Source organism: Plutella xylostella, chromosome 10 (assembly GCF_932276165.1).
Source record: "Plutella xylostella chromosome 10, ilPluXylo3.1, whole genome shotgun sequence".
Taxonomy (NCBI): domain Eukaryota; kingdom Metazoa; phylum Arthropoda; class Insecta; order Lepidoptera; family Plutellidae; genus Plutella; species Plutella xylostella.
The window spans coordinates 12,045,631-12,071,444 of NC_063990.1; the positions used below are offsets into that span (position 1 = coordinate 12,045,631).

General features: G+C 44.4%; 1 protein-coding gene across 3 annotated transcripts in view; it reads left to right on the plus strand.

The window, feature by feature from the left end:
- The window catches only part of LOC105384833 (ecdysone-inducible protein E75), a 77,210-nt gene that overhangs the window by 32,812 nt on the left and 18,584 nt on the right, over positions 1–25,814 (plus strand). Inside the window, exon 1 of one of the 3 annotated variants that reach the window (XM_038118209.2) lies at positions 5,361–5,487. The exons of 1 other annotated variant lie outside the window; for it this stretch is intronic. In XM_038118209.2, coding sequence (XP_037974137.2) covers positions 5,376–5,487 — 112 coding nt within the window. In that variant the 5' untranslated portion in view covers positions 5,361–5,375. Of the gene's footprint in view, positions 1–5,360; positions 5,488–11,686; positions 11,798–25,814 lie in introns of those variants that run through there. One more of the 3 variants, XM_038118211.2, reaches the window with a different exon arrangement.

Here is a 25,814-nt window from a genome sequence, read left to right on the forward strand (position 1 = left end):
AGGTTTCGCCAATCGAGCTTCTCGCTCCACTCCAGGATATTGCCAATCCCGCGATCAAGGCTGAGCCGAGCCAGAGCCTCTTACTTTTGTACTGTTTTCATAACGCGACCACGACGTGAGCGGCGATACCGCCTCATTGTCATGATATGGTGGTGTCGCTAAGCGCTTTATTTTTACTACAACTCTATCATTATATGTTTATATTTGATAGTATTTATTGCCTAGACAAAGACAATAAAACAATTTGTAAAAATATCGTGTCTAATTGCAGTTTAAAATGCCAACGAATGAACTATGTGGTGTTGGAAAGTAGTAATAAACCACTTGCACTTTCTCCACGGCGCTCTCGGTGGAGACTCGTAACATTTTATTGACCTCATCGAATGCTCAGTTTTTTTGCTTCCAGTTCGAAGAATTCCGTCTGCAGGCTGGAGCCGCTCCATTGTATTCAATTAATATGCGTCTGTTTGTCCTGATTACATAGATACGTAGCCTCTATGTGTACGGAACAATGTGTGTGTGGGCGTAGTATGTAATTGAACCACTAAACTATGTACAGATGTAAAAGTTATTGAGTACATAATATGTACATGAGTACAGCGCGTATTGCTGCGAGACCACATCCTGGACACACGGCCATTCGACACGAAGGGAGATATCGTCATTCCTCATTTAAATATCGATCATTGCATTTGAGTAGAGCTGCCAATAATAGATTTAAATATAGACACAACTATATTATTATGACGATACTACATTAAAATGCAATAAGTAATTACTTCGTTATAGCATGATCTTAATTATAGATTTGATTACTTTGCCTTTGTTTCTATGCGAGTGTTCAATACATCTATTATGAAGAGTTACGAGTTCTATTTCTGAAACTGAAGCGCATCACACGCCGCCCGGCGTGACGCGCATCGCCTTCGAACTGACATCAATAACGTTTTACGACGAACCATGAAAATATAGTTGTTCTGACCCTGACTGCAGCCAGCGCTGCTGAGCGACTGAACTATATCTTTCAGTTTGAAGTTGTTTCCTCTGACACAGAAACCTCGTTGCATATGCAGAAGGGAAGGCATTACCGTAGCACTAAACATGTAGACCCGCTGACCCGTGCCTGGAGCCGGGCTCGTGGACACTCGGCTGTATGCAGATGAGCTACTGCTCGTGTTACGACAGCTGACCGCTGAACCCGCAGTTACTTTACAATTTCATTCATTAGGTTTCGACAAAACGCATTCATGTCACTTAATTTGATACAGTTTATTCAACTTCATTACAAATACTTAGGTGCATTTGGTCTGTGTGGGCCTGAGTTTCACAAACATGGGTCTTGAGCTGAAACTTTAATCAATAACGTAGTTTTCATAACAATTCTGCCTTTGTGGTGCTTTCCCAAAGAAAAGTGAAGTGGTAATAAAAAAGAAATATTTGCTGATGCCAAGTTTCGTAACATTTCACGTAATAGAATAGTTTTAAATGTTCATCACCTTTTGTTTAAAGATGGCGGGTTCGTGTTTTAATAAATAATGAATGAAAGTTACGTAACAGGTAGACACGTGGCTGCGCCCGCGCAGCCCCGCGCACGCCCCTGCGCCGCCCCGCGATATATCCGCCGCCCTGTTCCCGTTGCCTTAATTGTTTTATAATGAATTGACAATAAGTCACTGACCTCAGACCAGTTTCATAACAACTAATTTAATCAAAAATATACGCTAATCGATTGTATCATTGTGCACACATCGGAGGCAATTGACAAACGTAATAATAATGGAGCTATCATTTGAACCCAATATGCATCCTCAATTAAAAACACGTTTAAGGCAACTCTGATCTACAGAATCTCTCAGGTGTTGAAAAGAAAGTCGATGAATAACGACAAGAGTGCACGAAGTAGATCAGTGTCGAGGCACATAATGAATGATCTGCAGAATTAATAGCGTGGAAAGTGAGAGCGTGGCGCACTGATCGCGCAGCACTGTGCCAGCAGCGCGGATCTGTGCCGCGATCACAATAACATTAGAAAGTGAATTGAAGAACCGAGTGACACGCTCGTCAGCTGCGGCCTGAAGAAAGTGCGTCCGATGTAAGAAAGTCACTCCGGGGGCGCGGGGGGCGCGCGGGGGACGGAGGGGGGGCGGTGCGCGCACGCAGCCACAAAAGTGGTACACTTTCGATCTCGACGCGCGGTGAGAGTTGCGCGAAAATGAAAGTGGTGTTGCCATTTGGTCTACTTTCCTCGCGAGGGTCAAGCACCTCCCGCAGCCGGAGGTAATGAGCAGCGGAACTGGTCGCGAGCAGCTGCAGGACAGGCCTCGCTTGCAGTCGGTGCAGGGGACAACAGCCAGCCACCTCACTATGTATAGTGGTCTCATTGCGAGTGCCGTGTGTCACTGTGGGCCGGTGATGAGGGCACCAGCACTGCGCATAACAAACATCACCTACTGACATACAACCGCACACATGACTCACTACATTACTCATTTGCAAAGAGGATGTATCTTGAATCTGTGTGTCTTGAAAATATTTGCTTATCTCTCTTTGTGTCTGAAACCTGAAGATGTTATTCATTCAGCAGCCCTGAAGCGAATTTTACTGATTCATACAGCGAGATGTACCTATACAATATTGAATCATTGTTTCCACAATAGAACGTAGTTTTTTTTCAATTCCACCGTCACCGCTATAAGTGAGTTAGAATGTTATTAAAAACTCTCTCATCTGCAGCCGGCTTGAGACATGAAAACAATTACTTAGCGCTTTCGCCGCGGAAAGTTCTAGATTGCACTACGTATAGGTACATACCTCTGCACTGAGTTGGCTGCACATGCATGCACAATGAGGGGTGGTTGGGGTGCGGGGTGCGGGGAGGGTCGTCGGCCGCTGACGTCAGCGCGGCCCGGCGGCTCCTGACCTGCACACTGGACCCTGCATGCGGATCCCTGCACCCCGCATCTCACCCCCGCAATTAACATATCAATTATTGCAAACTCTCAGGCATTCCCGTTATTAAAATCGAACAGCTTCTAATGAGAAAATCTGCATGAGATGCGCCCTAAGTGGTGGGTGGTGGGCCATGGTATAGCCACTTCAATCTACATAATTATCATCTCTATATTTAGTTTAACTCAAATTACTTATAATAAAATACAAATAATAGTCAAAGGAAAGCCAACGAGCCTATTCTAGACTAAATTAAGAGTAGAGTTAGAAATTCCGCTAATGGTTTTGCTCGCTGGGATGGAAAGTGGGCGACATCATGATGTGAGTGCGGCCGCGGCTCGCTATCATTACCACATTTGAGACAAATAAATTACATGCTTCTGGAATTACGAACAAATTGTGGCAATGTTAACTGTTCATTGCTATTAAGGTATCGCACCTTAGATGGGACGTGCGACAGCCGAAATGAAAATATTAATAGTTTTTTTTCAGTTTTTACTACTTTTATAAATAAATATTACAATTAAATTGGTAGAGTTCATAGTTTGAAATGTCTACAATATACTATAGTAGTCCCAGTGAGGGTGGTCTGATACTGAATAAAAGCGATATAAAACGGATCAGACGATGCCGGGAGCAGGTGCTGCAGTCAAATTCGGATGATCACATCACAATCTAATCGACTAACCTTTATCCATCAGTATGTTTTATCTGTTACATGGTCAGATGAGTATTAAAAACTGTTCATGGTAGCACATCAATGACAAATCATTTCCGCTATGCGTTAAAAATACTCGGCGTCTACACAGCAACACAAGTAGTGCAAACGATAACAAAATTAAGTCAAGGGCGAACAAATTGATTTAATCTCAAAAATACTTGAAGCTGATGGACTTTATGGAGCTGCTGGAGAAACACACAAACACACACACACGCACACACATACACACACACTCTGGAGGCACATAGAGGCATGATTGCTCGCCTTGGCCTAAAAACGAATTGTGCTCGCTCAGTCAGTTACTAATTTGCCAATTTCAGATTTAGGTTTTCAGTTCAGTGGGTTGTGCTTCGCTCGGCTAGCGCTCAGCTTAGGTAACCTAGGTGGAGAGCTAGAGCCGTGGAAGTAGCACAGCGAGGTATACAGCGTACATCTGTATCGGCGGCGCTGACGTCACGACTCGCGGCAACAAAGAAGCGGGAAAACATTCAGGCGGCTTCAGGAAATATTGTAGCGCGAGAAAATTCCGTAAACTTAATGGAAGCCGACATAGAAAACAAATCACTCATAACTATTTCAATAAAATATTTTTGACTTCTAGGATTTTATATTTTCTTTCAGTAAAGTACTAATGCTCGTAATAAATAAATAATAAATAAAATAAATAAATAGTCATTTATTTCGGGTGTATAAAGCCCATATCAGATGGCAAATTAGTAATGTCTTGAATGCATCTTTTTTATCATTTTTGGCTGGATGCACATGCACAATTGTACAGATTCATGTGAGCGAGCTCTATGTAGTGAGTAGCGTGTGCCGCGGCTGCCAGGCTGCCACGGCTCGCCTCGGATGATCACGTCATTTGATGGTAAAGGCCGAGCTAAATAAATTTGTTTTAAGCCAACATTAACTTAGACATATTGTTCAGGTAGTAGGTCAAGTTTATTTCGTTATAGTAAACGGTGGTAATAATTTTTATGATATTATTATTGTGAAAATGAGCGGTGACATCATGTTTAAATCATTGACTACCTATACAAGTGAACCGATTTTGAGCAGCGTTATTGTCGCGACAGATATAGGTATCTGAAATCTGATGAATCTTAGTTATTACTAATAAAAAGTTAATAAATAAGCATATTCTCAGGATATGCTTTTCTTATGGAGTTTGATAAGACAACGACTACAGGGCAAATTATAAATTTAAACTTTGCTTGGGCGTTTAGATTGTTTTTATGAGATACAATAATGATTTGTTGAGAAAATTTATTCAGACTCATAATGTAACAATTTCTGTATTATAGCTTCCTTGTACCAATGATCTCGGCAATCCGCCATGTATTAAAACATTAGACTCTCTAGGGAATGGTAGGTGAGGGTATAGAATGCATACAGTACATCGCACACCTTAAAAAAATCCTATTCTAACCCTAATTTCCATAAGTTAAGCTCTAGTTTTTTTATCTAGTAAGTAAACGTAATTACACTCTTGTAGCCATAAAAGTCTGCGCTACTGCTAAGTTTATCCAAAGAAGGTCCCATAACATTTCAAAGGAGTCCAAAAGAAGGATCGCGCCCAAAGTGAGTTAGCGGGAAACAAACAGGTTGAGCCTATGAGGCCTCGAGTAGCGCGCGCGTGTTGTGGCGGCGCGGCGGCGGCGGCGGCGGCATTCGCGCCCATGCCGCCGCCGGCCGCACGCGCCCCATGCGAGCCCCGCTGCCCGGCATGACGGTCACCGAGCCCGCGCCCCCCGCGCCCCCGGCGCCCCCCGCCGCCCCCGCCGACAGCGACCAGCTCCTCGGCAGAGTCCTCGCCGGTAAGCCCCGCTGTTCCTGCACCGTGCTGTGTGTGATGATGACGAGTGCCTGGCGAGAGCGTCTGCTCATCATTAGCTTGTGTGACTGTGTTTTTTGACAGACCTGCATTTTTTTTTGCTCCATTCTTTATTTTTTATAACCTTGTTAACTTTGGTTATACCTTATAAGTTGTGTCACAAACTTAGGGTACCTAATTCATAATTTTGTCACCCATCAGCATAATAACTTAATAACAATAAACGTGTTTTGTAAACAAAATACAGTCATCTACTCATCGATATTCGATTCTTGTAACTTTTTTGTATAATTTGTTGAATAATAGCTAGCATCGAAAAGTTCCTTTTCACTTTCTTGTTTTTTGCGAGTGCGGGCGAGTGAGGGGGCGGCGCGCGGTGCGCGGGGAGGGGCGCGGATCTGGGTCAAGCAGAGTTCGTTGCCCCCGGCCTTCCCGGCTATATTCGACGCCGCTAATCACCGCGCCGCCCGCGCCCCGCGCCGCCCCCGCGCTCGCCCGCCGCTAGCAGGGACGGACTAATGAGAGGACATCTTCCTTCGCATGCATTCATTTATATCAGCTTCACTTGCTCCCTTTGTCTTTGTAATTTGATCTCACCGATTATCAATTGGCAATCAAATGCTATCAGAACAATATGGCAATTAATCAGACAATTGCGATAAGTACCTTCTTAAACGAGTATCAAAAAATATGAGGCCAATCAAATACCATGTAGGTACATAGTTTCACTTTCAAAGTAATTTATGAAAGGGCATAGGTACGTTTTTTACAATACATAAATATGGAATATTGATATTACTCCTATCCTAGTAGTAATAGTATGATGGCATTATCCCCCCGGTCCGGGGTGCTGGCTGGCTGTGGCTGGCTCACCAGCTAGCTCTCTAGCTGGCTAATGCTGCTGGCGGGAGCGCCACGGCCGCGTGTCGCAAGTGGAGCCCATCGCAGTTCGCTGAATGCCATTTGTTTGGAGGCCGCGCGAGCGCGAGGGCCCGCGGTCATCGGCCCCAACAGATATCTAGGTCGCCTCAGAATAACCTAGCGCCGATACTCTAATAATAATCCGTACGAAACCTTGCAACATACTGTCATCTCACTCTTACTCGCACAACTGTGACACCGCTCCTTTTGCAATGTACCGATTGCGCCGTCTCTTTTGCTCTCGCAGAGCAGACTACGGCGGAGAGAGCGTGCAACAGAAGTTTCTAGACTTCAACTTAGGTTCATTGTATGTACCACTGTCTATACATATAGGTTTACATAACACCTGACTTTGTAAATTTACCATTTGGACCATAAACATTTCTGAAACTATGCCAAGTATACAGAGACACTACCATTACTTATACTTACATTTAGGACAAAGAGGTTTTATTATTTAACTAGGATTAAGGAATAATATTCCATAAGTATAGGTAAGTAGTTATAAAATTAATTAAATCTTCAATTATTTACTACATTCAGGCAAAATATACAGTTCTTCAAACTTAATAACGAAATCCTTAGATGAGAGATAGGTACTTATAATTAATAGTACTTACCCAAATACACAAATACATTGTTCCAAATCTACATAAAACTTATCCGTATTACCCAATCACGTGCATCACAAAGAAGCTCCTCGTTATAAAACGTTCAATTAATCCCGTACGCGCGACGTTTTTCAATAATCGTAAAACAATGTACGTCGGGTGTGACGTAAGCGGGCGCGGCGGGCGCGGGCGCGGGGCGCGGGCGGGGGGGCGCAGTATTGCGATCAAGGCCCCGCGGTCGTTCACCGCCCCACAATTGGGTCACGCGGCGCACTCCGGCCCTGGCGCTGCCGCACATCTCCTAGCTTATGTTACTAGATACCTACTATTTTACAATGATTCTGACGAAAACAAGTTATGGTTGCAGATTACAAGTTCATTTCTTAACGATATATATCCATTATTACAAACACCTATATAATAACCTAGCTCTACTTCGATGCCTAGCTGTATGTTTTTTGTGCATTACAGACTTATTACAGATTTAATTTTAAACAGTTGAGTGTGCATAGGGAGTAATCATGTCTCGTGTTACCCACTGTCGCAAACGTCATCAAAGATAACATAACTTGTTATTCAAAACAAGTTGCTGTGACATGGGTTAATATTAATAATTACTTTAGGTGCATAGCATACATCAACGCAGTTTAATCACGAACCACTATGTTGTCCTTCATAATATTTATTCAGACTTTTAAATTTACTTTTACATAGCATATAATTATATACTTACCTGTAGTATCGAAGAATACCTACTACTCCATGTACTGAAGTTATACAGTCTATTTAGTTGCAAAAAGAACAAGATGATACGTAACGCAGTCATAGACAACGTAACTCGTAGAACAATAGCTGGAGGAAGGGGGGCATCGCATGTCATCCGGAGCGACTAACGACGATACTTTCATCTGTTGAACAATTCAACTAGTGCTTTAATATGGCATAAAACGGTCGACGACATCAGCAGCGAAAGTTGTGAGGAAAAATATTCGAATAGGTAACCAGTGGTAGAGCTGGTGGGGGGGCGGAGCGGTGGAGGGGCCCCGGGTCGACGGCCGCGCCGCCCTGACCCCAATGCGCCGGCGCGCGCCGCACACTCAGCGGAAAATACCCATTGCACACCAAAAACACAGTTTCAACACTATTTTGATTTCAGAAATTTCATTGTTACAGAAATATTGTAGACATAGACATATGGGGCACTAAAGTAGAGCAGGCTGTAAACATGGTCTTGTTCTGCCTATACAGCTAGTCTGATCGTTTAAAGTCTAGTTTTGGTACAAGAATCATATAGATCAAAACTGTAAACTTGGCCAGTTGGCCATCCCTCGAGTCCTCGACTCAGCCTCGCACAACAGCCTGGCTGTGACGTTCCGTGCCCCGCTGGCCCGCGCTGACCCGCCGACAACTGAACACGCTGTACTCTGTACTCATTACCTCATTTTTTACACAAATTGGAGGAAGTATGTCGGTGATCGACTCAGTTTTGGCTCTCTGTGTCACAATCTCTATCTACCAATATTTATTTCTTGTTGGTTTACGCATATTCCAGGTCACTTGCAAATTGTGTTTCGGTGCCAATATACCCACTTTATTTCATACGATCTATATTTACTTTGGTACCTAACTTATATTGTAGGTAATATATTTTAACTGTACTTAATTGGAAACCTTTCTTGGTTGAAAGCTACTAGCCCAATAACCGTGATTCGAAATTAGACATCAATTCACTATGGGGCGGCGCAGGTACTAGACAGCGGGTACACAAACTGTACAAACAATTGGTTCATTGTAACGATTATTTGCAGTAATTAGTTGATTGTTTGTATTAAGTAAGCCACGGCTCTTCATCATCGGTTATATAACCCGCGCTGAAAGATAGAAAGAAAGAAAGATAAAACCGCTGCATGCCGAAACAACCAACCACCCCAATGTATAATTTTACTTGTAAGTAGGTACCTACCTAAACAAACCGTAATGCTTTCGTTCCAAAAAAATATCATCAAAACAAACAAGTCACGTTTTTATTTTATTTACAAATGCGTGATGTTCGCGAAAAATGGGGAAATGTAACATCAGCAAAGACATCGCGTTTTTTCCATTCATAAAAATGTCGAATGCAGCGACTCAAATTTCAATGCATTTCGTGGTAGGCAAACACAATTTGCAAACATATTTGGCCGACTTTGTGAAAAGTGAACCGGATGAGTGAAAAGTAAACAATGTGTAATAGTAGCAGGTACGTAACGATTACGTTATCCGTGCGAGTATCGAGTGTTGATTAGGGCATGCAATACCGGAACTATTTTCAATACCGGTATTGAGTTCCGGTATTGCAACTCAATACCGGGATCCCGGTATTAATACCGGTATTAGATTTCCTTGTAATAAATGGCATATATTGTGATTAAAGGTCGTATACGTCAAAATAAAACGAGAAAAAGCAATGAAATTCAGTTTTTTGTAATAGATTTTTACGAGAATTGAGTATTAGAGTTTAAATTTTACAAAAAAATATTATTTTTACATCCAGTGGCCGTTTACGCATGGTCAACAGTAGATATCAAACGACCGAAAACTGCACCAAACGGTTGGAAACAAGTGCGCTTTCACAGTATTATAACCTAAAAAATTATTATAGCCTAAAAAAGTCCGATTCCGGTATTACTTCAATACCGGTATTAACTTTCAATACCGGTATTGAAAAAGCGTGAATTTTGTCCCTAATACCGGTATTACGAATACCGGTATTGCGGTATTGCATGCCCTAGTGTTGATGATGGCCGTGTTGCCTGCGCCCCTTGCCGCCCCCCGCGCGTCCCTTGCCGCCCCCATCGGCCCGACGAGGACTCCGACCTGCTCCAAATACGCACTAGGTTAGGGAGAGAGGTGAACGACCTCAGCTCGACCTACCCCGAACAGGTCGACGGAATTCTGATATTGCTAGCCCAATTAAATTAACATTTCAGCTCTAAAGTTAAAATGGCAATCGTTTTATATGAACAAATTATTTTGTAGGCTGTACTTTATTAAACCTTTTGTAGCTTTACAGAATCATTAGTAAATTTCAAATAAAATACTTAGGTAGGTAATTAATATTATGGAAAATATTTGTCATTTTACACAAAAATCATACTTGAATATATATTGTTATAGTCTTTCCCCCTTATTCATAGAGAAGTTACAAAACGTTTTAACTAATAAACTGTTTTGTCCCTCTCCGACAAAGAACAATTTGTTCTTTGACAGAGAGGGACAAAACAGTTTATTAGTTAAAACGTTTTGTAACTTTTCTATGAATAAGGGGGTTAATCTGTTGTAAAAGAACAACGGATGAAACTAAAATACTTTGAATAGAACTTACTCGCTCTCTGCTGCCATCTAGCGCCGAGTAGCTGTGGAGCGCAACGCTCAACAGATGGCGCTGCAGGTTTCTGTGAACTGTATAAATCGAGTGTTATCATATCAGTTATATAATATATGGCATTGTTTGGTATAATCACTTTTTTATATAAAATATTATGCTTTCGATATAAATTTTATTAAGAACAGAATAATCATTATAAAGTACTCTTCATAATATTCTTATTAGTAATCATAACGCCGTAATGGAGCGCTAGTATCGACCTCACTGAAAACAACAATAACAATATAGGTATATCGAAACTGTAAAAGATCATATAAAAACATATTATCATATATATCATCTTTGATCGTAGCATTCTAACAAATATGAATAATCCAGTTACAAACCCTTGAAAATAATTTGTATCTGTGCAAAATAAGACTGCGAACTAAAAAATAACAACAATAAGACCACTGCAAAAATTACATTGAGTACATTATTTTGTCATAGATTTCAAGCGTAGCGTAGAAACTAATGAAACTAACAAGAATAATCTAGTAAGCACTGAAAATAATTAGAATCTGTGCAATTAATGGACTGCGAACTGGGGACTATAAATAGTGACATAACGAGCGGACGTTGCCGGCGGGTGGCGCGGTGACCGTGAACTGCGGCGACCCCGCGCCCCCGCCCCCCGCCCGCCCAGCGCCCCCCGCCCCCCGCCCGCCCAGCGCCTCCGACACCCCTCGCCCACGCAGGGGGAAGTCTTCCACGAACTCCATGATCTTTTAAGGAGATACATACATTTATGAATCTCTTTAGGATTGATCTGATTTCATAATCGTTATATGAATTGTGTTTATGTAATAGAATAGTGTTGATTTCATTCCCACTGAGAACAGAATCCATATTTGTTTTTCCAATCCCAGGGAATCATCTTAATCTTATGGTATATAATAAATGGATAGATAGAAAAAAAAACTTCGAAACGGAGTTCTTAGATAATGCTTTTACATTCACAAATGAGACCACTTTGTTTCCTTTTTGCCCTTTTCAGTCTGTGCCTATTTCAAATGGTCTGAAGAAATACTTTTAAATAAATTATTCAGCCGTAGTTGAACTTTAAGTCGCAACTGAAATATCACAACAGCGAGGTTAAGGGGTGGTAGTCGGAGGGAGGGTGCATTGACGTCACGGGGTGCAGGGGGCGGGGGGCGGGGGGTGCGGGGCGCATGCGCCAGCTCGCCCACGCGGTCGCGCGGTTCCCGAGCCGCTTTTCGCGCCAAACCGTCGTCAGTGGCGCGCCCCTCGCAACCGCGGAAAACTCGGGAACTCGCGAAATAATACTAAATTCTTTGACCGCAAGATGGCACAACCTAGCTCAGACCACGATGCGCCGCCCCCACAGTTGGCAGGTGAGCTGTCTCACTACTTCTCTAGAAAACTTACCTAGTTGACATTTGAATTTCGAAATTGGAAGACTTGATCTGTAAAGGTCGACGACCCTTCGCCTCCGGCTCGACTTGAGTCAGTGTTGGGGTTATGAGTTGGCTACGAGTTGAAGTCGTTTGATATGTTTAGGTTGAGCGGATTTTGTAATAATGACTCCGGTTGCTTTTATTATTATTGTTATTATTGATTTCTCTTTTAAATATCACTATAAGTTTTATAGTCTTTTAACTATATTGAACAGTTATTACTTATTACTCAATTAAGTCATAACACTCATAACATCATAAAGTCTAGCCAAACTTTCATACACTGAAGTTTTACTACAGGCAGTTTAATTAGCCACGTAGCTTAGGTACTTACTCGCAAAGTGTATGTAGTGAAGCCTTCTGTCACTATGAGTCATGAATACTATGCGATGGTGAGGTAGGGGCGGTAAACCCCGCGCCCCGCCGGCCCTGGCGGTGACGTCACGCGGTGCATTGCACTGCAGCCTGCGCCCGCGCACTAGTTTATTGCCATTCGTTTCCGTTCGGGAATTGCATTCGTACGGGACGTTCTCGAAGAATAGGCACAGTGATGAATGGTTTATGAGACGGGTGATGGATGCATGATGAGTAATATAAGTATACATTCCTAGTTGGTTTATGACAGAAATAACCTTTGTTGGACAAACAGATTGATACCAAGCAGGAAACAAATATTCTGTAACTGTAAGTCCAGTTTCAGTCACCAAGCTCTTGTACGTGATGAGGCCAGCATGCCACAAGTTACATGGAAAATGTATGTTAATGTAGATTCCGTTCTAATATGAAGGCCCAAACAGATGTTCCCTCCTTCTATCCTAGAGTCTGTTGAATCCTCACTATTTATTTTAGGGTCCGCGTGTGTTTAAACGAAAATGTTCACCCTACTGCTTATTCATTTCGCCTGCAGCACCTTCTTATCATAACAATGTCACCCCCTCACATTACCTCAGTATTTATTTAGTCTTCCTGGTTAAATGAGTCCGCAATTTTTACATTCACCGGAGCCTACTTTAAGAGGAGTCCTCGTAATACGAGGCTCTTGTTCAGGCGCGTATGTGCTCAGCACATAATAGTGGAACAGTTTCTATGCGGCGGGGTCGTTCATCCCTGCAGTAGCGTGCGGGAAGCGAACCTCTTTGATGACAACCTTTTTTAAGACTAGTCGGCGCCCTACACACACACACACACACACACACGCGCGTGCACGCTAGCTGCATGTGAGCGGATAGTACGCGCCACTATGCAGCGAGTGCATCGCTCCCGGCCGAGTCGTCGCACTGCATATAGGCCAGTGCACGCGAATGCCCCGCCCCGCGCCCCGCGCCCCCGCCGCGGTCGTCGCTCGGTGTCGTAACAAGGAGAAATTTGTGGCCTTTCTCCTCCGGGCGAGAGTTCGCGCCGCCGCCGCCGCCGCCGCCGCCGCACTCTCGATTGAATGCTGGTCCCCGAGGAACCTCCTCCACCAGCAGTCCACACGCGGCCAGCCCCGGGGTTATTGACATTGAGCCGTGTAAATGTCATAAACAAAATTACCTCCACTCTTACGGTACATTGTGTTACACCGATACCTCGCGTTGGCATTAGCGATAAAACGTACACTACACTTACTTATCACGAAGTTTTTGCTTTATTGCACCTAACAATGTTTGTAAATAAAACTTATGTAACACGAGCACAACCCACGTTTTTGTACTCCTAAACATAATTAAAGCTGATGCATTTACTTACTTAGTTCACCGACTTCGTTATTTCTGTCATTTACGAGCGGTTGGTTACATGTAACTCTATCCGCTACTCCCCTCGCTGAATACAGATAGTACGTGGTCTAAGTTTAGCGCGGATTCTTGACGAGGAATCTCTACATTATGCTTCAGCCCCGAGGCACGGCGAGCTAGATCTAGTGCGCTAGGCCGAGGCTAGGTGGCCTAGGCAGGCAGGTCGTTGTGCGGAGCCCTCGCGATGTGTTACAAGTTCTGTCGGTCGTCGCCCGCCGCCACACACACACACACACATACAAGTGCAACTATTCATTACTATTTGTACACACTTACTTAACCAGATCTTTATAATAGGTTTCGGGAGCTCGTCTCTTTGCTTTGTCTCAGTTTACACAGCAGCTGACACTTTCTTACGTGACTCTTACAGAGAATCCGGAATCTTATAAACAGAATAAGAATATTCTCGATTAAATTTTCATTGGAAACCTGCTCCATCAGTCGGAGCGGCTTGATTACGCAACGCGGTGTGGTAGAGGCAATGAATGACGCCCCACAGCCCGCGCAGGGGCATCGGCCAGCCATCGTGGAATCTCAATGGCACAATAGAAATAGTTGAAAATGTAATAGCAAATGATATGCGATGCTACGACGAATGCGCGGTCGAGGAAGCGGGCGAGTGCCGTTAGCTAACTGTAGCCGGCGCTCCCGGTCCCGACGCCCCCGGCATCATTAACAGCTGCGCCGGCGACACCAGGGTGCAGCCTGGCAGACCTGGTGCTTCAGCTAGCCGCGTGTGTTGCATGTAGAAGGTGACTGCTGAATGGCGCGAGGGTGCAGGGGGAGTGCGGGGCGGGGGCGCGGGGGTGGGGGCGCGGGGTCGGCGACCGCGCTATAGTCGTCCTCACGCGACACTCCACCATGCACTCCACTATACTAGCTGTGAGCTTGAGACAACGATCTTAGATACACGGTGTAGCCCCTAGTCGTAGCTCACGCAACGACGATGCCATCTTTACAAACTCGTCACTCCAAGTCGGGCCAGTGAGGATTGTAAATTCTAGTTGTTTCTGGTATAAATGTAATACGACTTAATCCTTATCATTTGAGCATTCATACTAGTGATATAACTATCTGCAGATGTGAGTGCGATAGCCGCGGGCGCCGCGTCCTTGGGCCGCCACTAACACAATTGTACAAATACCCACACTCAGTGGGTCACTCACCCCGCCGCTTCATCGCCTAAACCCTATTAATACCCTCGAGCAGGCGAGTGGGTGACTATGAGCTACCCGCTTTGCGCAATAATTATGATCATCAATAAACGTAACACGTATTACATTTGTTTGCATAACGATGTTACCTATCTGTCATATTTATGAATAATGAGATAAAAGCTTGAAGGTGGATTGTGTTTGTGTAGTTTGACTTTGTGTTGTTTGACGGTGTGTATGGGGTGTCAGTTGTCGGCACATCACGTGCCACGTGCACTCTATTTGTGGAGACAGCCGCTGATATGTTTAAAACACCTTTGGGGCTAGTAGTTTTTTTTAATTTCTACAGTAGCTGGAGTTACTAGTTACTCTAGATAACAGCTGAAGTATAACAATCACCGTGACCCGACAGCCGTGTGTATGTAGCGAGTGTCGAACAAACAGCCGCGGTATCAGTGACACACATAGCGGCCTCGGGCTGATAGCGCGCCGAGGTACATTGACCCACAATTACATTTATAAAAATGTCCCGATCGTGATAACGCGCTGACAATGACATTCCTTTAACAACACACTCGACAATACAGCTTTCCATGTGATAACAATAGTTCGTAGGTACTTCGTTTTGTGTTATTAATGCCACACCAACACCATGATACCATAACTTCGTGAACGTACGATTCTGACCCTTAGACCTGGTTTCTCATGATTCTGTTAGTTACAGTCTCAATAACGGATTTGCTGACGACGCGTTTAAGGATTATTACCCTTGTTAACTGGATGAGTCCCACGACGAAAATCTAACAGACCATTCATAAATCCAGCATTATGTGTATCATTCACTCATTTCCCTCACACTTCACTCAATATTCTGTCATATTCATTGAAATTTGTTGTCTATGTCTCTGTGATTTCAAACAACCTCAAACAACCAAACTTTTTGGTTTTAAGGTTTCCATGGTTACTATTTCTACCGAGGTTGTTTTTTGACATCCGTCATTGAAAATAATATTATTACGCCATGCCCTTTGAAAAACAATACAACGAACAAGATGGAGTGTCAGTGCAAAAGAAACTTCTCGGGAAATAACATATCAATTTCTAAGTAAGGTCTTATTTTAAAATATTTTGATAGAAGATTTTTCACTTAATTCAATAGTTCTCATTAAGTCATTAGGTTTAACTTCTTGAATCTACCTCTGTGGTCTAGTGGTAGAAGCTCAGCTTCATCACCCAGGGATCCCGGGTTCGATTTCCAGGTAGGGCCATCAATTTGTGTTTCTATATTGCGGTTCCAAGTTAGGTTAGGACATTAAATTTAAACTTTTATCTCGGTTTGACATTATATAAAACCCAGACAGTATTTCGCTTCATTTTTTATGTCACACAACATCTAGTTCGTATATTGTTTATGAAAGGCTCTGTTCATTTTTCCATCTTGAATCTTGACAGAATGAGTGACAAGTAAACAACCCGTTGCCTGGTTACCGGTCTTAACCAAGTCTTAGCGGAACCCCACAGCAGCAATCAAGTTTATCACCCGATCAAGGGAGTTAACCCCGTGATTTAGCATGGTGGGACACTCACTAACCTTAACGGTCCAAAATGTAACCAAACCGAGGTATTTTTAACCTAACCGAATGGTGTGAAATTAGGCCTTAAGCTTACAGTTTAATAGTTATAAGACTTTTATTGACAGTCTGTTTACATCATCATTATTATGAAGAGTCACAAATAAGTATCACAATAGGTGATTGTGCCGCGGCGCACGGCGCGTCCTGCGCAGGGCCTCCCACGCCACGCGCTGAAGTTACAAAGAGCTGAAGTTCAAGGGTGTGAGTAGTGAGTTTGGCGCAGTGGGTCGCGTGGGTGGCGCGCTCCACTGCTGGGCGTGCTCGACCGTCGTCGCGCGGTCGCAGCGCCCAGCCCGCAGTGGACGCGCGGCTCGGCGGGCACTACTTTCCCGTGGTTGCGCAACCCGACGCACTAGAACTTTCGGAGTCATCGACCAGCGCCGCCGCGGCCGCGCCGTTACGACACACGCTCGCACCCGGACGCTCCGGCACGGTGGGACATTGGATTAAATAGTTAGTTATCCCGGGCTATCAGAACCTTCACTTTAGGCAACAATGATAAGGCGATGTAAATCATGTTTAAAAAACGATACACTTTTCCACTAATTATTTAGGTAAATGGCCACAAAAATGTCATGAAAACTAATTAAAAACAGAAATTTTCATAAGTTTTTCCACGCAACAGAAATTTTATCCACTTGCCCTAATAACAGAAGCCAGTGGCCTCGCCACTGGACCAGTGGTCACCACCGACTCACCACCTGATGTAAATAAACCATTAAAGCCACATTTATGACTTCAATTAAATCTGCAAACTAATTGGCGTCGTAAAACGTAGAGACTGCTGCCACAAAACTCGATTTTGTATTTGCATACCCATTTCTCTACATTTCACTGGCGTTATGTCATATGTTCGCATCTCTTCACTCATCATAACATTTTACGTATTTTATTAGCTTTCTAATAACTTGTATAATATTACTTTGTTGAGTGTTACTAAATGCCTACTATAGGTTGGTTTATTCTGTTGTTTTGTGATTATAAGCAGAGTTTTTATGAATAGTTTGCCGCGTCGTGTTCCGCGCAGTCAGTGAGTGTCAGCGGCTGTCAACAACATGGCGTCGCGTCGTCATGTAAATAACTTTTGGGGGACGCTTCCGTAATGTTATCATTGTATTCAGGTCAATATCAAAACAAAGTTGTTATTCGTTCGGAACAATACATTATTTATTGTCACGCATTGTTGACTTTCTTCCTTATCAGCATTGTGGGTCATTGTAGGTCAGTAGTCAGTAGTCAGTAGACACCAGCTCCTACTGCACCCGGTCCTGCCGAAACGTGTTATCAACATGGACGAAGAGAATGTCAACAGAGCAGCTAATGCGAGCATAGAATAGCGTAATAAGTGATGGTGATCCGACGAGGTGTAGAGGGCGGGGCGGGGGGGACGCTCGTGACACTGCCGCGGCGCGTTGAACCCGGCTTGTTGCGAAACAAACGGAAACTAGCGCCCCCCGCGCCCCCCGGGGCCCCCTCTCTACACACCTGCTGCGAATTTTGAACCACCTAGATTACGGTAGCCACTGGTGGTGACTGACAGCTAGGCTGTGTATGGCCTGCCCGAGCACTAGCGGTTGCATCACCGGGTCATCGCCTGCACCTCAATACACTTTTATTACCATCGGATTCTAAGGTAGAATTAAATGCTAATGGAATCTAATAGAGAGGTAGATCTAATCGAACTCACAGTCGTAAATCCTTATTCGATATCCCGCCTCCATTACTCTAGATGGGCCAGAGGACAGGTGAAAAACTTCCAGCGGCGCTCTCATAAACACTAACTAAAATAAACGAGTGGCCCCGAGCTGAGCAGTCTTAGAAGTTGCGCCATTTGCGCCGCTTAGACTCGACCTATAAAGATACCGGCGGGACAACGACCCGCGCCTCATTCGCAGGTAGGCTATGGGGTTAAAGAACTCGCTGCACTATATAGCATGCAGTGCAGTGTCGCCGTCCCGCTCGCACCCGCAGCACCGTGCGAACCCGCCGGTTACGTGGCGCGACTGCGTAACGCGCTCCGAGCGAGCTGCGTGCCATGTGCACTGGTACACTGGGCCCTGTGCATGTGCACTAGGCACTGGCTCTATGTGCTGCCGAGGCACATAGCACACGCAGTGAACAGTCCCTGGGCGAGCATCGTGACACCCAACTGTTGAACGGCGGCGACTAATCATCACGCGCCAGTGACTTCTAATTAGACTGCAAGGAATGCGCCTGAAATCTAATAGCGTTGCGTAATGCCGTGACGTGGCGTGGCGACGTGGACGTGTAGGGGCAGGGCTTCCTGCCGGCGCCCTTTGACTAGTGTCTGGCTCACTGAGCCTGGACCCTGGCCGCGGGAAGACCTGCCGGAGCTCGGGTGACACAGGGACCGAAGATCACTGCACACATTACTTACAATGTCTGAATAATTGCACACTTGGCTTCTCATTTAATCCAGTTGCCTCTTCTCCTAACTGAGAATACATTTGAAATACAGAGTGGTTTATCTCGCGGCGGATCACGCCGGGGCGACGTGAACAAAGCTGTTTTGTTACTCCGAGGCGGAGATTCGATAAAGTGTCATTGAACTTGATAAAATGAAATTCGATTGTGCGAAGTATGTAAAAGCGGATCAGGTATCTACTGATAAATACATTTATGACATTTAAGCATACCTATGCACTATACTCGACTTTCATATCAGATTATACAAGGTGATTCTATAAAGCCTTATATCTACACAAATAAGAGCATATTAAAATATCCAATATGAATGAACAAGAATGAGCTTCGTTTAATAGCAAAGGTACAGGACAGGCGATTCTGATAGAATGTAGATGGAGAGCAGAAGTGTGCTAGAAGGCCAGTCGGCGCTCGCCTGACCAAATGACCGCTGCCTAAATATCTTACATCTCGCCCAAATTGCTACGTCGTAGCGCCGTAGCCGCGTAGCCTCGTAGCGTTTCGTAGCAATCTCTACAATCAGCTATTTTCTATTTTGTTGATTTGTTCATTGTTGATTTTCAAATGAGAATTTCTAATAAATTTTGTAATGATCATTAGCACTACTACACTTATCAGATTTTTAAACAAAGTGCGATATTCGTTGAGCCTGCTAAAAGTACGGTCAATAACATTATACATTCTGAAAATCAGAACTGATCCGCTGGCATTGTTTTGTCAAATGTTTCCATGTTTAAAACATGCTCGGCCTTATTTACAAGTGGTATCGAACTTTCAATACATGGCTCTGCTTCAAGGATCGCCATTTACATTAATTGCGACTGTTCTACGCATTCCGGCACCAACTCCTTCCTACATTTTTTAAGAGTACCTATACTTTGATTGCTCAGATATTTTTACATGGCAGCCAGTAATAATAAGAATAAGAAGAAGACAAAAATAGTAGTCGCCATTATGATGATAAACATTTGAGTAGGCACTGGCGGCGGCGGCGGCGGCGGCGGAGATCTGCGCGCTCTACAAGTGTAATAACCTCGGCGCTGTTTGTCAGTTCACTTGCGCGATATCGCGGACCTTGAGATTCGGCAGCGGTCAGTGACCCCCCCGCCCCGCGCGCCCCCCGCCCGCCCCCGCGCCGCCCCGCGCCCCGCTCCGCTCACCTTCGCACACAGATAATGTAATTTTTGTTATTCGCCAATTGCCAAATTGTGAGCCGGAAACGATATGTGTGTTAGGTACTGGACCGAGTCACGTTTTTCAATATCAAAGGCTAATTCCACGCTTTTATAACCTTCCGTTGGAAAATTTAAGACAAATAATAATATTTTCTCCTTCTCTATTGCATAACTCAAAGATTTTCAGTTGAAATGTTTTTATAGCGAACGGTTGCTAAAATTAGTATTCAAGGTCTCGCTTTGTTTCCCAATCGCATTTAATTGCATCGGACTATCATTTTTGTTATTATACTCCGCCACTGAAGAGCAGCGCTTTCAATTCCAATGTGTCTTTGAGAAGATGATGCTCCCGTGGAGTGGCAATGGCATGTATAGCTGTATAATACATAAATGTAGTATTTATACTTATACATACTGCGATTTACGTAACTTGTCGAAAATAATCAGATTGCCACAATAAATATTGTATAAAATAATGATCATTTCCGTCGTCGTCTTAAACCTAGGGTAGGAGTCTGTATTGAACATGGCAAAATATAAAAATGTTACAGGAAAATTAGGCAAGTTACGTGGCGCAGCTCAAAGCGCATCATGTGACGTGGCGCGGGCGCTGTAACGTGTTTACCTACAACAAGCGGAGTCGGTTACTCATCTTACGTCGAATAAGGAATCCGGAGCAAGCTTTTATGAGTTTAATTATATTTTGGCCATTAGTGTTTGTGTGAGCCATGACTGGTTGGTCTGGTCATGAGTGTGTATGCGTGAGATCTGGTGTGCTCCATTGCTCTGTGTGTGTGTGTGTGTGGTGGTCGCTAATTCGGCGGCTCCAAGGACGCCGCCGCCGCCGCCGCTGGCTGTGAATGACACCATTTCGAGCGTTGACCCTCCGCTTCCTGCGCAGAGCCACTCCATCTATAATCAATATTTAAATTCCTACCTATTTTTACGTGTTGGTAGACTGTATAATCGACTTTGACTTAGAGACAATACATGCATTTGCATATAAAGTGTCCACCGGAGGGGCTCGTGTGAACGGCCTCATTGATTTATTGATTAGACACGATTCCACGAAACATACTTTCTACCCTATTCGTTCCTGGTCTTCAATTACAAAGACCTACATTCTTTTATACTCAACTATTTGTAATCACAGATTGTATACTACAAGTCGATTGTATTAACATGGTTTATATTTGTTTCAGGTGAGTACGATGTGACACGAGTGTGAGTCTGGGCGGCTGCGGTGAGTACTAAGTGCGAGGGCCCCTTGCAGCGCGGAGCAGCGCACGCTGTCACTCCCCCCGCACTCGCTGTCGTGCGCATGCGCAGCGAGCTGCTGCCACGCACGCTACACACCACACACCACATACCACACACCATGCACCACACACCACTAGTGCTGTGACTCATTATTACGCACCAAGTACAATGCAAATCAATACCAAAGCCCACTTTAATGAGGTCCGAGAGCCCCGCTGCGCCTTTTACGCAAAATGGACCGCAGAAAACCAATACATCAGCATGAATAGAGCCGTAAATGTGACAATCACGAATACATTTCACACTAACGACCCAAATTTTGGACCCAGTGACTTTCTTGCACGGCATTGTCCGAGCTCTTTGTAGCTTTGTAGCAACAGATTTCTATTCTTTAAGTAAAAAAGTTTACCGAGTCGTTAAATTGCTAAATATTTAAAAAATACTGAAAACTAAACGGGAAGTAAGATAAATTGATGACTATTCATCATGTATGTAAACTTCAAGTTTATGTCTAATATGTAGAATTATGAGAATGCGATATGATAGAACGTAGTGATATGTGCCGGAGCCCCCGCTGGCTGCTGTCATTAGGAGGGCGGCGCGCACAATGCCGCGACCTGGGAACGTCGGTTACGAACTCATCCGACAAAAGGATACTAAAAACTTTTCTTAAAAAACTTCAATCCGCATTTTTTGTCGCCAAAAATAGTTTTGATTAAACATAAATTCGACCTTTTTTCGCATCCTTTAAGAAGAGTTGGATATTGCGAAAGCGAACAAAGATACTCGCACGGCAAAAAATATACTTTACCTGTTCGTGAAATCCGAGATCTAAAGAAAGGGTAGGTCGGATCGCAGCGATGTTTTTATCAATGGCTAGATTTTAATCTCAGCTGCATTCTTTTTTGCTAAAAAGGTAAAATACGAAATCCTTAAAAATGAAATTAAAGGAGTGCACAAGGGTTAGCGGATGTGTGTGTGTGTGTGTGTGCCGCCTGCGCCGAATGATCCCCGCACAATGTGGGTCACGACCGGAGCAGCACTTAACCCACATCAATCTCACCAACTGCATCTCAGACTCACTAACTCATTGTTACACTTCTGTTGTCACAAGTTGTGGCGAGGCTGGCGTGAACAGCGGCGACCAGCCAGGCTCGGATGCAAAAAATAAGGGCCATTAGAAAGCAGATAATGAAACAAAAGCTTCGAATGATGTCCTTTCTGGGAACTTTTCTTTACGCATAATCACAAATGATTCCCGCCATAAATCTTGTCCCGGAACGTTACACGGGCATTGTGGGCTTACCGGTCATTATTAGATATTTAAACAATCGGATTTTGTTATTGTCGTGCAAATATTATGTGTTAGTTGCTCGAGTGTGGTGTAGTGCGAGGTGCGCACCGTTACCCGCGGGTTGATGCACGCGCGGTCGCCGCCCCGTGACCCGCCTGCACCACCACATTATGTAACTCACTCGCGCTGCAGCCATCATCTGCTCCTATAGACCCGACTCCCGACGCGTGCCTCCCTCTTCCTCGTAAAAAAACCAACATAAAAGACTTCAGCTATGTAAATGCAGCACTTTTTACTAATGACAAGGTGCGTGGGCCAGCTGGCCGTGGCAGCAGCCACCACACAACAGACACAAATTGCCGATTGCCAAAATTTAATTGCAGTGTTCGATTCGTCGCGAGAAAGTTTTTTATTATTATTATTATGAAGACGTAATTTAACTACAGTTTATTGTTGTACGTTTTTTGCCGTAACGAGCCAACTGTTGTCGACGCCGGCCCACGCGCCCGTATCTCGAGTGTTCATTTGACTGTGCGCGTTGCGGATAGAAACTAATCCTGAAAATGAATGATTATAGTAATTTGGGCTGATATGCAAATGGCGTCCCACGCTCGGCAGGTTAATCTGTTTGATGAACCTGAAGAGGTCTGGTCGGGTTGGGGCCTCCCACGGCCGGGGCGGCGTGCAGTGGTACATCCCACCCACCAAATTTACAATTAATTAAAAATAGGAATATTTTATGTGACCTTTCTATTAACTTACAGCGTTGGACAAGCCCGCGAGCTTGCTTCGGCCTGAAATATTTTTGTTTACTTTAATTGCCCTGCCCGGTAATATTGTACAGACACACAGGATCCGTCGGTTTCATGATCTCATGGTCTATTACATAGAATTATATTTTGAAAAAAAACATGTAGGTAAGGACAAGTATACATTAAATTTGTTGTTTGTTGAGTGAGGTGTACTGTCTGTCTCTCTCTCTCTCTCTCTCTCTCTCTCCGCACGTCGCCTGCGCCCGCGCACTACTGATTTACTAACACAATGTTAGGAATTTACAGTTTCATAATTTATTTCATGATCTAATTTTTGCTAGAAATGAAATTAAATTAAATAATAATCTAAATGTAAATTTTGGCCCCAAATGAATGTTAGAGCGTAATAAAATAGTAAATCCCGTACACTATGCACTTGCTCATACATGTAACCATCTCGCGAGTCTGCCAGTACACACACACACACACACACACACACACCTGCTGACATGGAACCTTGTCTCCGCAAGCGGGAGCCGTCGTTCAGCCGGAACACTAGGAACATTTGTCAGACTAATTTGAATAAAGTCAAGGGGATAATTTGGTCGGAAACTTGAACAACACGGGGTCAGTATACTTGCTCGGTGCCGAAATGATCGCGGCTACACGCGCCGCGTCAACGAACGCGCCAAGGCTGCCCCGCGCCCCCCGGCCCCCGCCCCCCCTCAGCCTCACTTCCCTGTAAAGCTCTATCTACACCTGGCGCTGCTCCACATAGCACCACCATACTTCAGGTATCTGGGTTCCGTCACGAAACACGGTTTTTCTTTTAGACTCACCAGACCTCTTTATTCCTGAAATGCTCCATAATTATGATAAGTGATTTATTTATCAGTAACACCATGAATATGAACTTAAAAAAATACTTACTCTCAACATTTACTACATGTAAGTAAGTATTCATAAAAGTAATAATCTGTAGATAACACACCATTTCTGATACCAATAAAATATGATTTGTTTTGTTTCAACGCAGTCTGTTGTGGTTAAACTAAACAGACATACTTTATTTAGACTTATAGTAGGTAATTAGACGCAAATATGAACCTGATGTGAACACGGCTTTAGGCCAAAAAACAACACGTAACAACCTAGCAAACGAATTTAGCGAACCTATTTCCTCGCGGTTAACTAAGGTCACGAGCCGCTTCTCATGAGTCGCTCAGCTCAGGAGACCAACTATGTAGCTAGTACCTACCCACCTACCTACGACGACATAATTACAATGTTTGTCATAAACAATGGGTTGTTGATTATTATTATTTTTGCTTTGGCCTTTCCTTTGTAGAGATGTAAATTGTATATTTTGGTGCCTACCTAAATGTATAACTGGGACTAAGAATAATATAAATAGAGGTCATTAATCTAGTTCGCCATATCGCGAGTACGTCGTGGGCGCGAACAGAAGAGGCGCGGGGGTGGGGTAGCGGGGCGCGGGGCGGGGGGGCGTCAACGCGCGGCCGTGAACTTTCTTCGGGCACGTTTTCAGCCGAATGCTGCGCAATAACCGCCGCCCCGGCCATTTCCTCCTCGGCTAACGATACTAAGTTCTTCACTCCAACATGTTATTCTTTTGGGAAAATCATGAGTTTGTGGCCACTTAAAGGAATCGTGATTCGCAAAAATATGTTAAAACATCCAGAACTCAACCTGTTTACATAAATACGTTTCTGTTGTATTCCTTGATTATATTTCCTAGTAATTAGCATATTACATGGTTGTTTTCGTTCTATCCGACGCGATACGTGATAGGTAGCTGATCAAAATGTATTGAGTTCGAGTTCAAGACGCCCCGTATCGAATATGGATGGAGGAGCGACCGGCGCAGATTTGGAACAAACGTCGATAATGCGGCAGAGACAATAACATACTCGAACCTTCCGGAGTTTCGGGGACCTTCTGCGAATGGTGAATTGTGACTACTCCATGACGCGATGCAAAAACTGCGCCGCCAGCAGCGAGCGCGGCGAGCGGTGCAGTAATGGCTGCCGTGACGATGTGATCATCGCCCGTTACCTGACACTAATGACGGGACTCCAAAGCCTAGAATAATGCGTGTATTCTCGGAAACGTATATAGAATGCACTTCCTCATTCCTGCGCTCGCGCATTGTGTCGGTGGCGGCGGCGGCGGCGGCGGCGGCGGCGGCGGCGGCGGCGGCGGCGGTTACACAACGCGCCGCGCCGCTCTGGTTGCTGCGCATGTGGCGCACGCCTGCGATGCCGCACTTCACTTGTTTCTGATGGCTGGGCAGCCCCTCGTGCAGACCGACAAAGCTCGAGATGATCCGTGGCCGATTTCAATGCTCCAGTTGGCACCTGGCGGGGTGCGGGGCGCGGGGGGCGGGCCCAGGTCTCGCGGAAGCCCCAGTGCCTCCGCAGTTGTCCTCAGACGGAGCAGGAAGT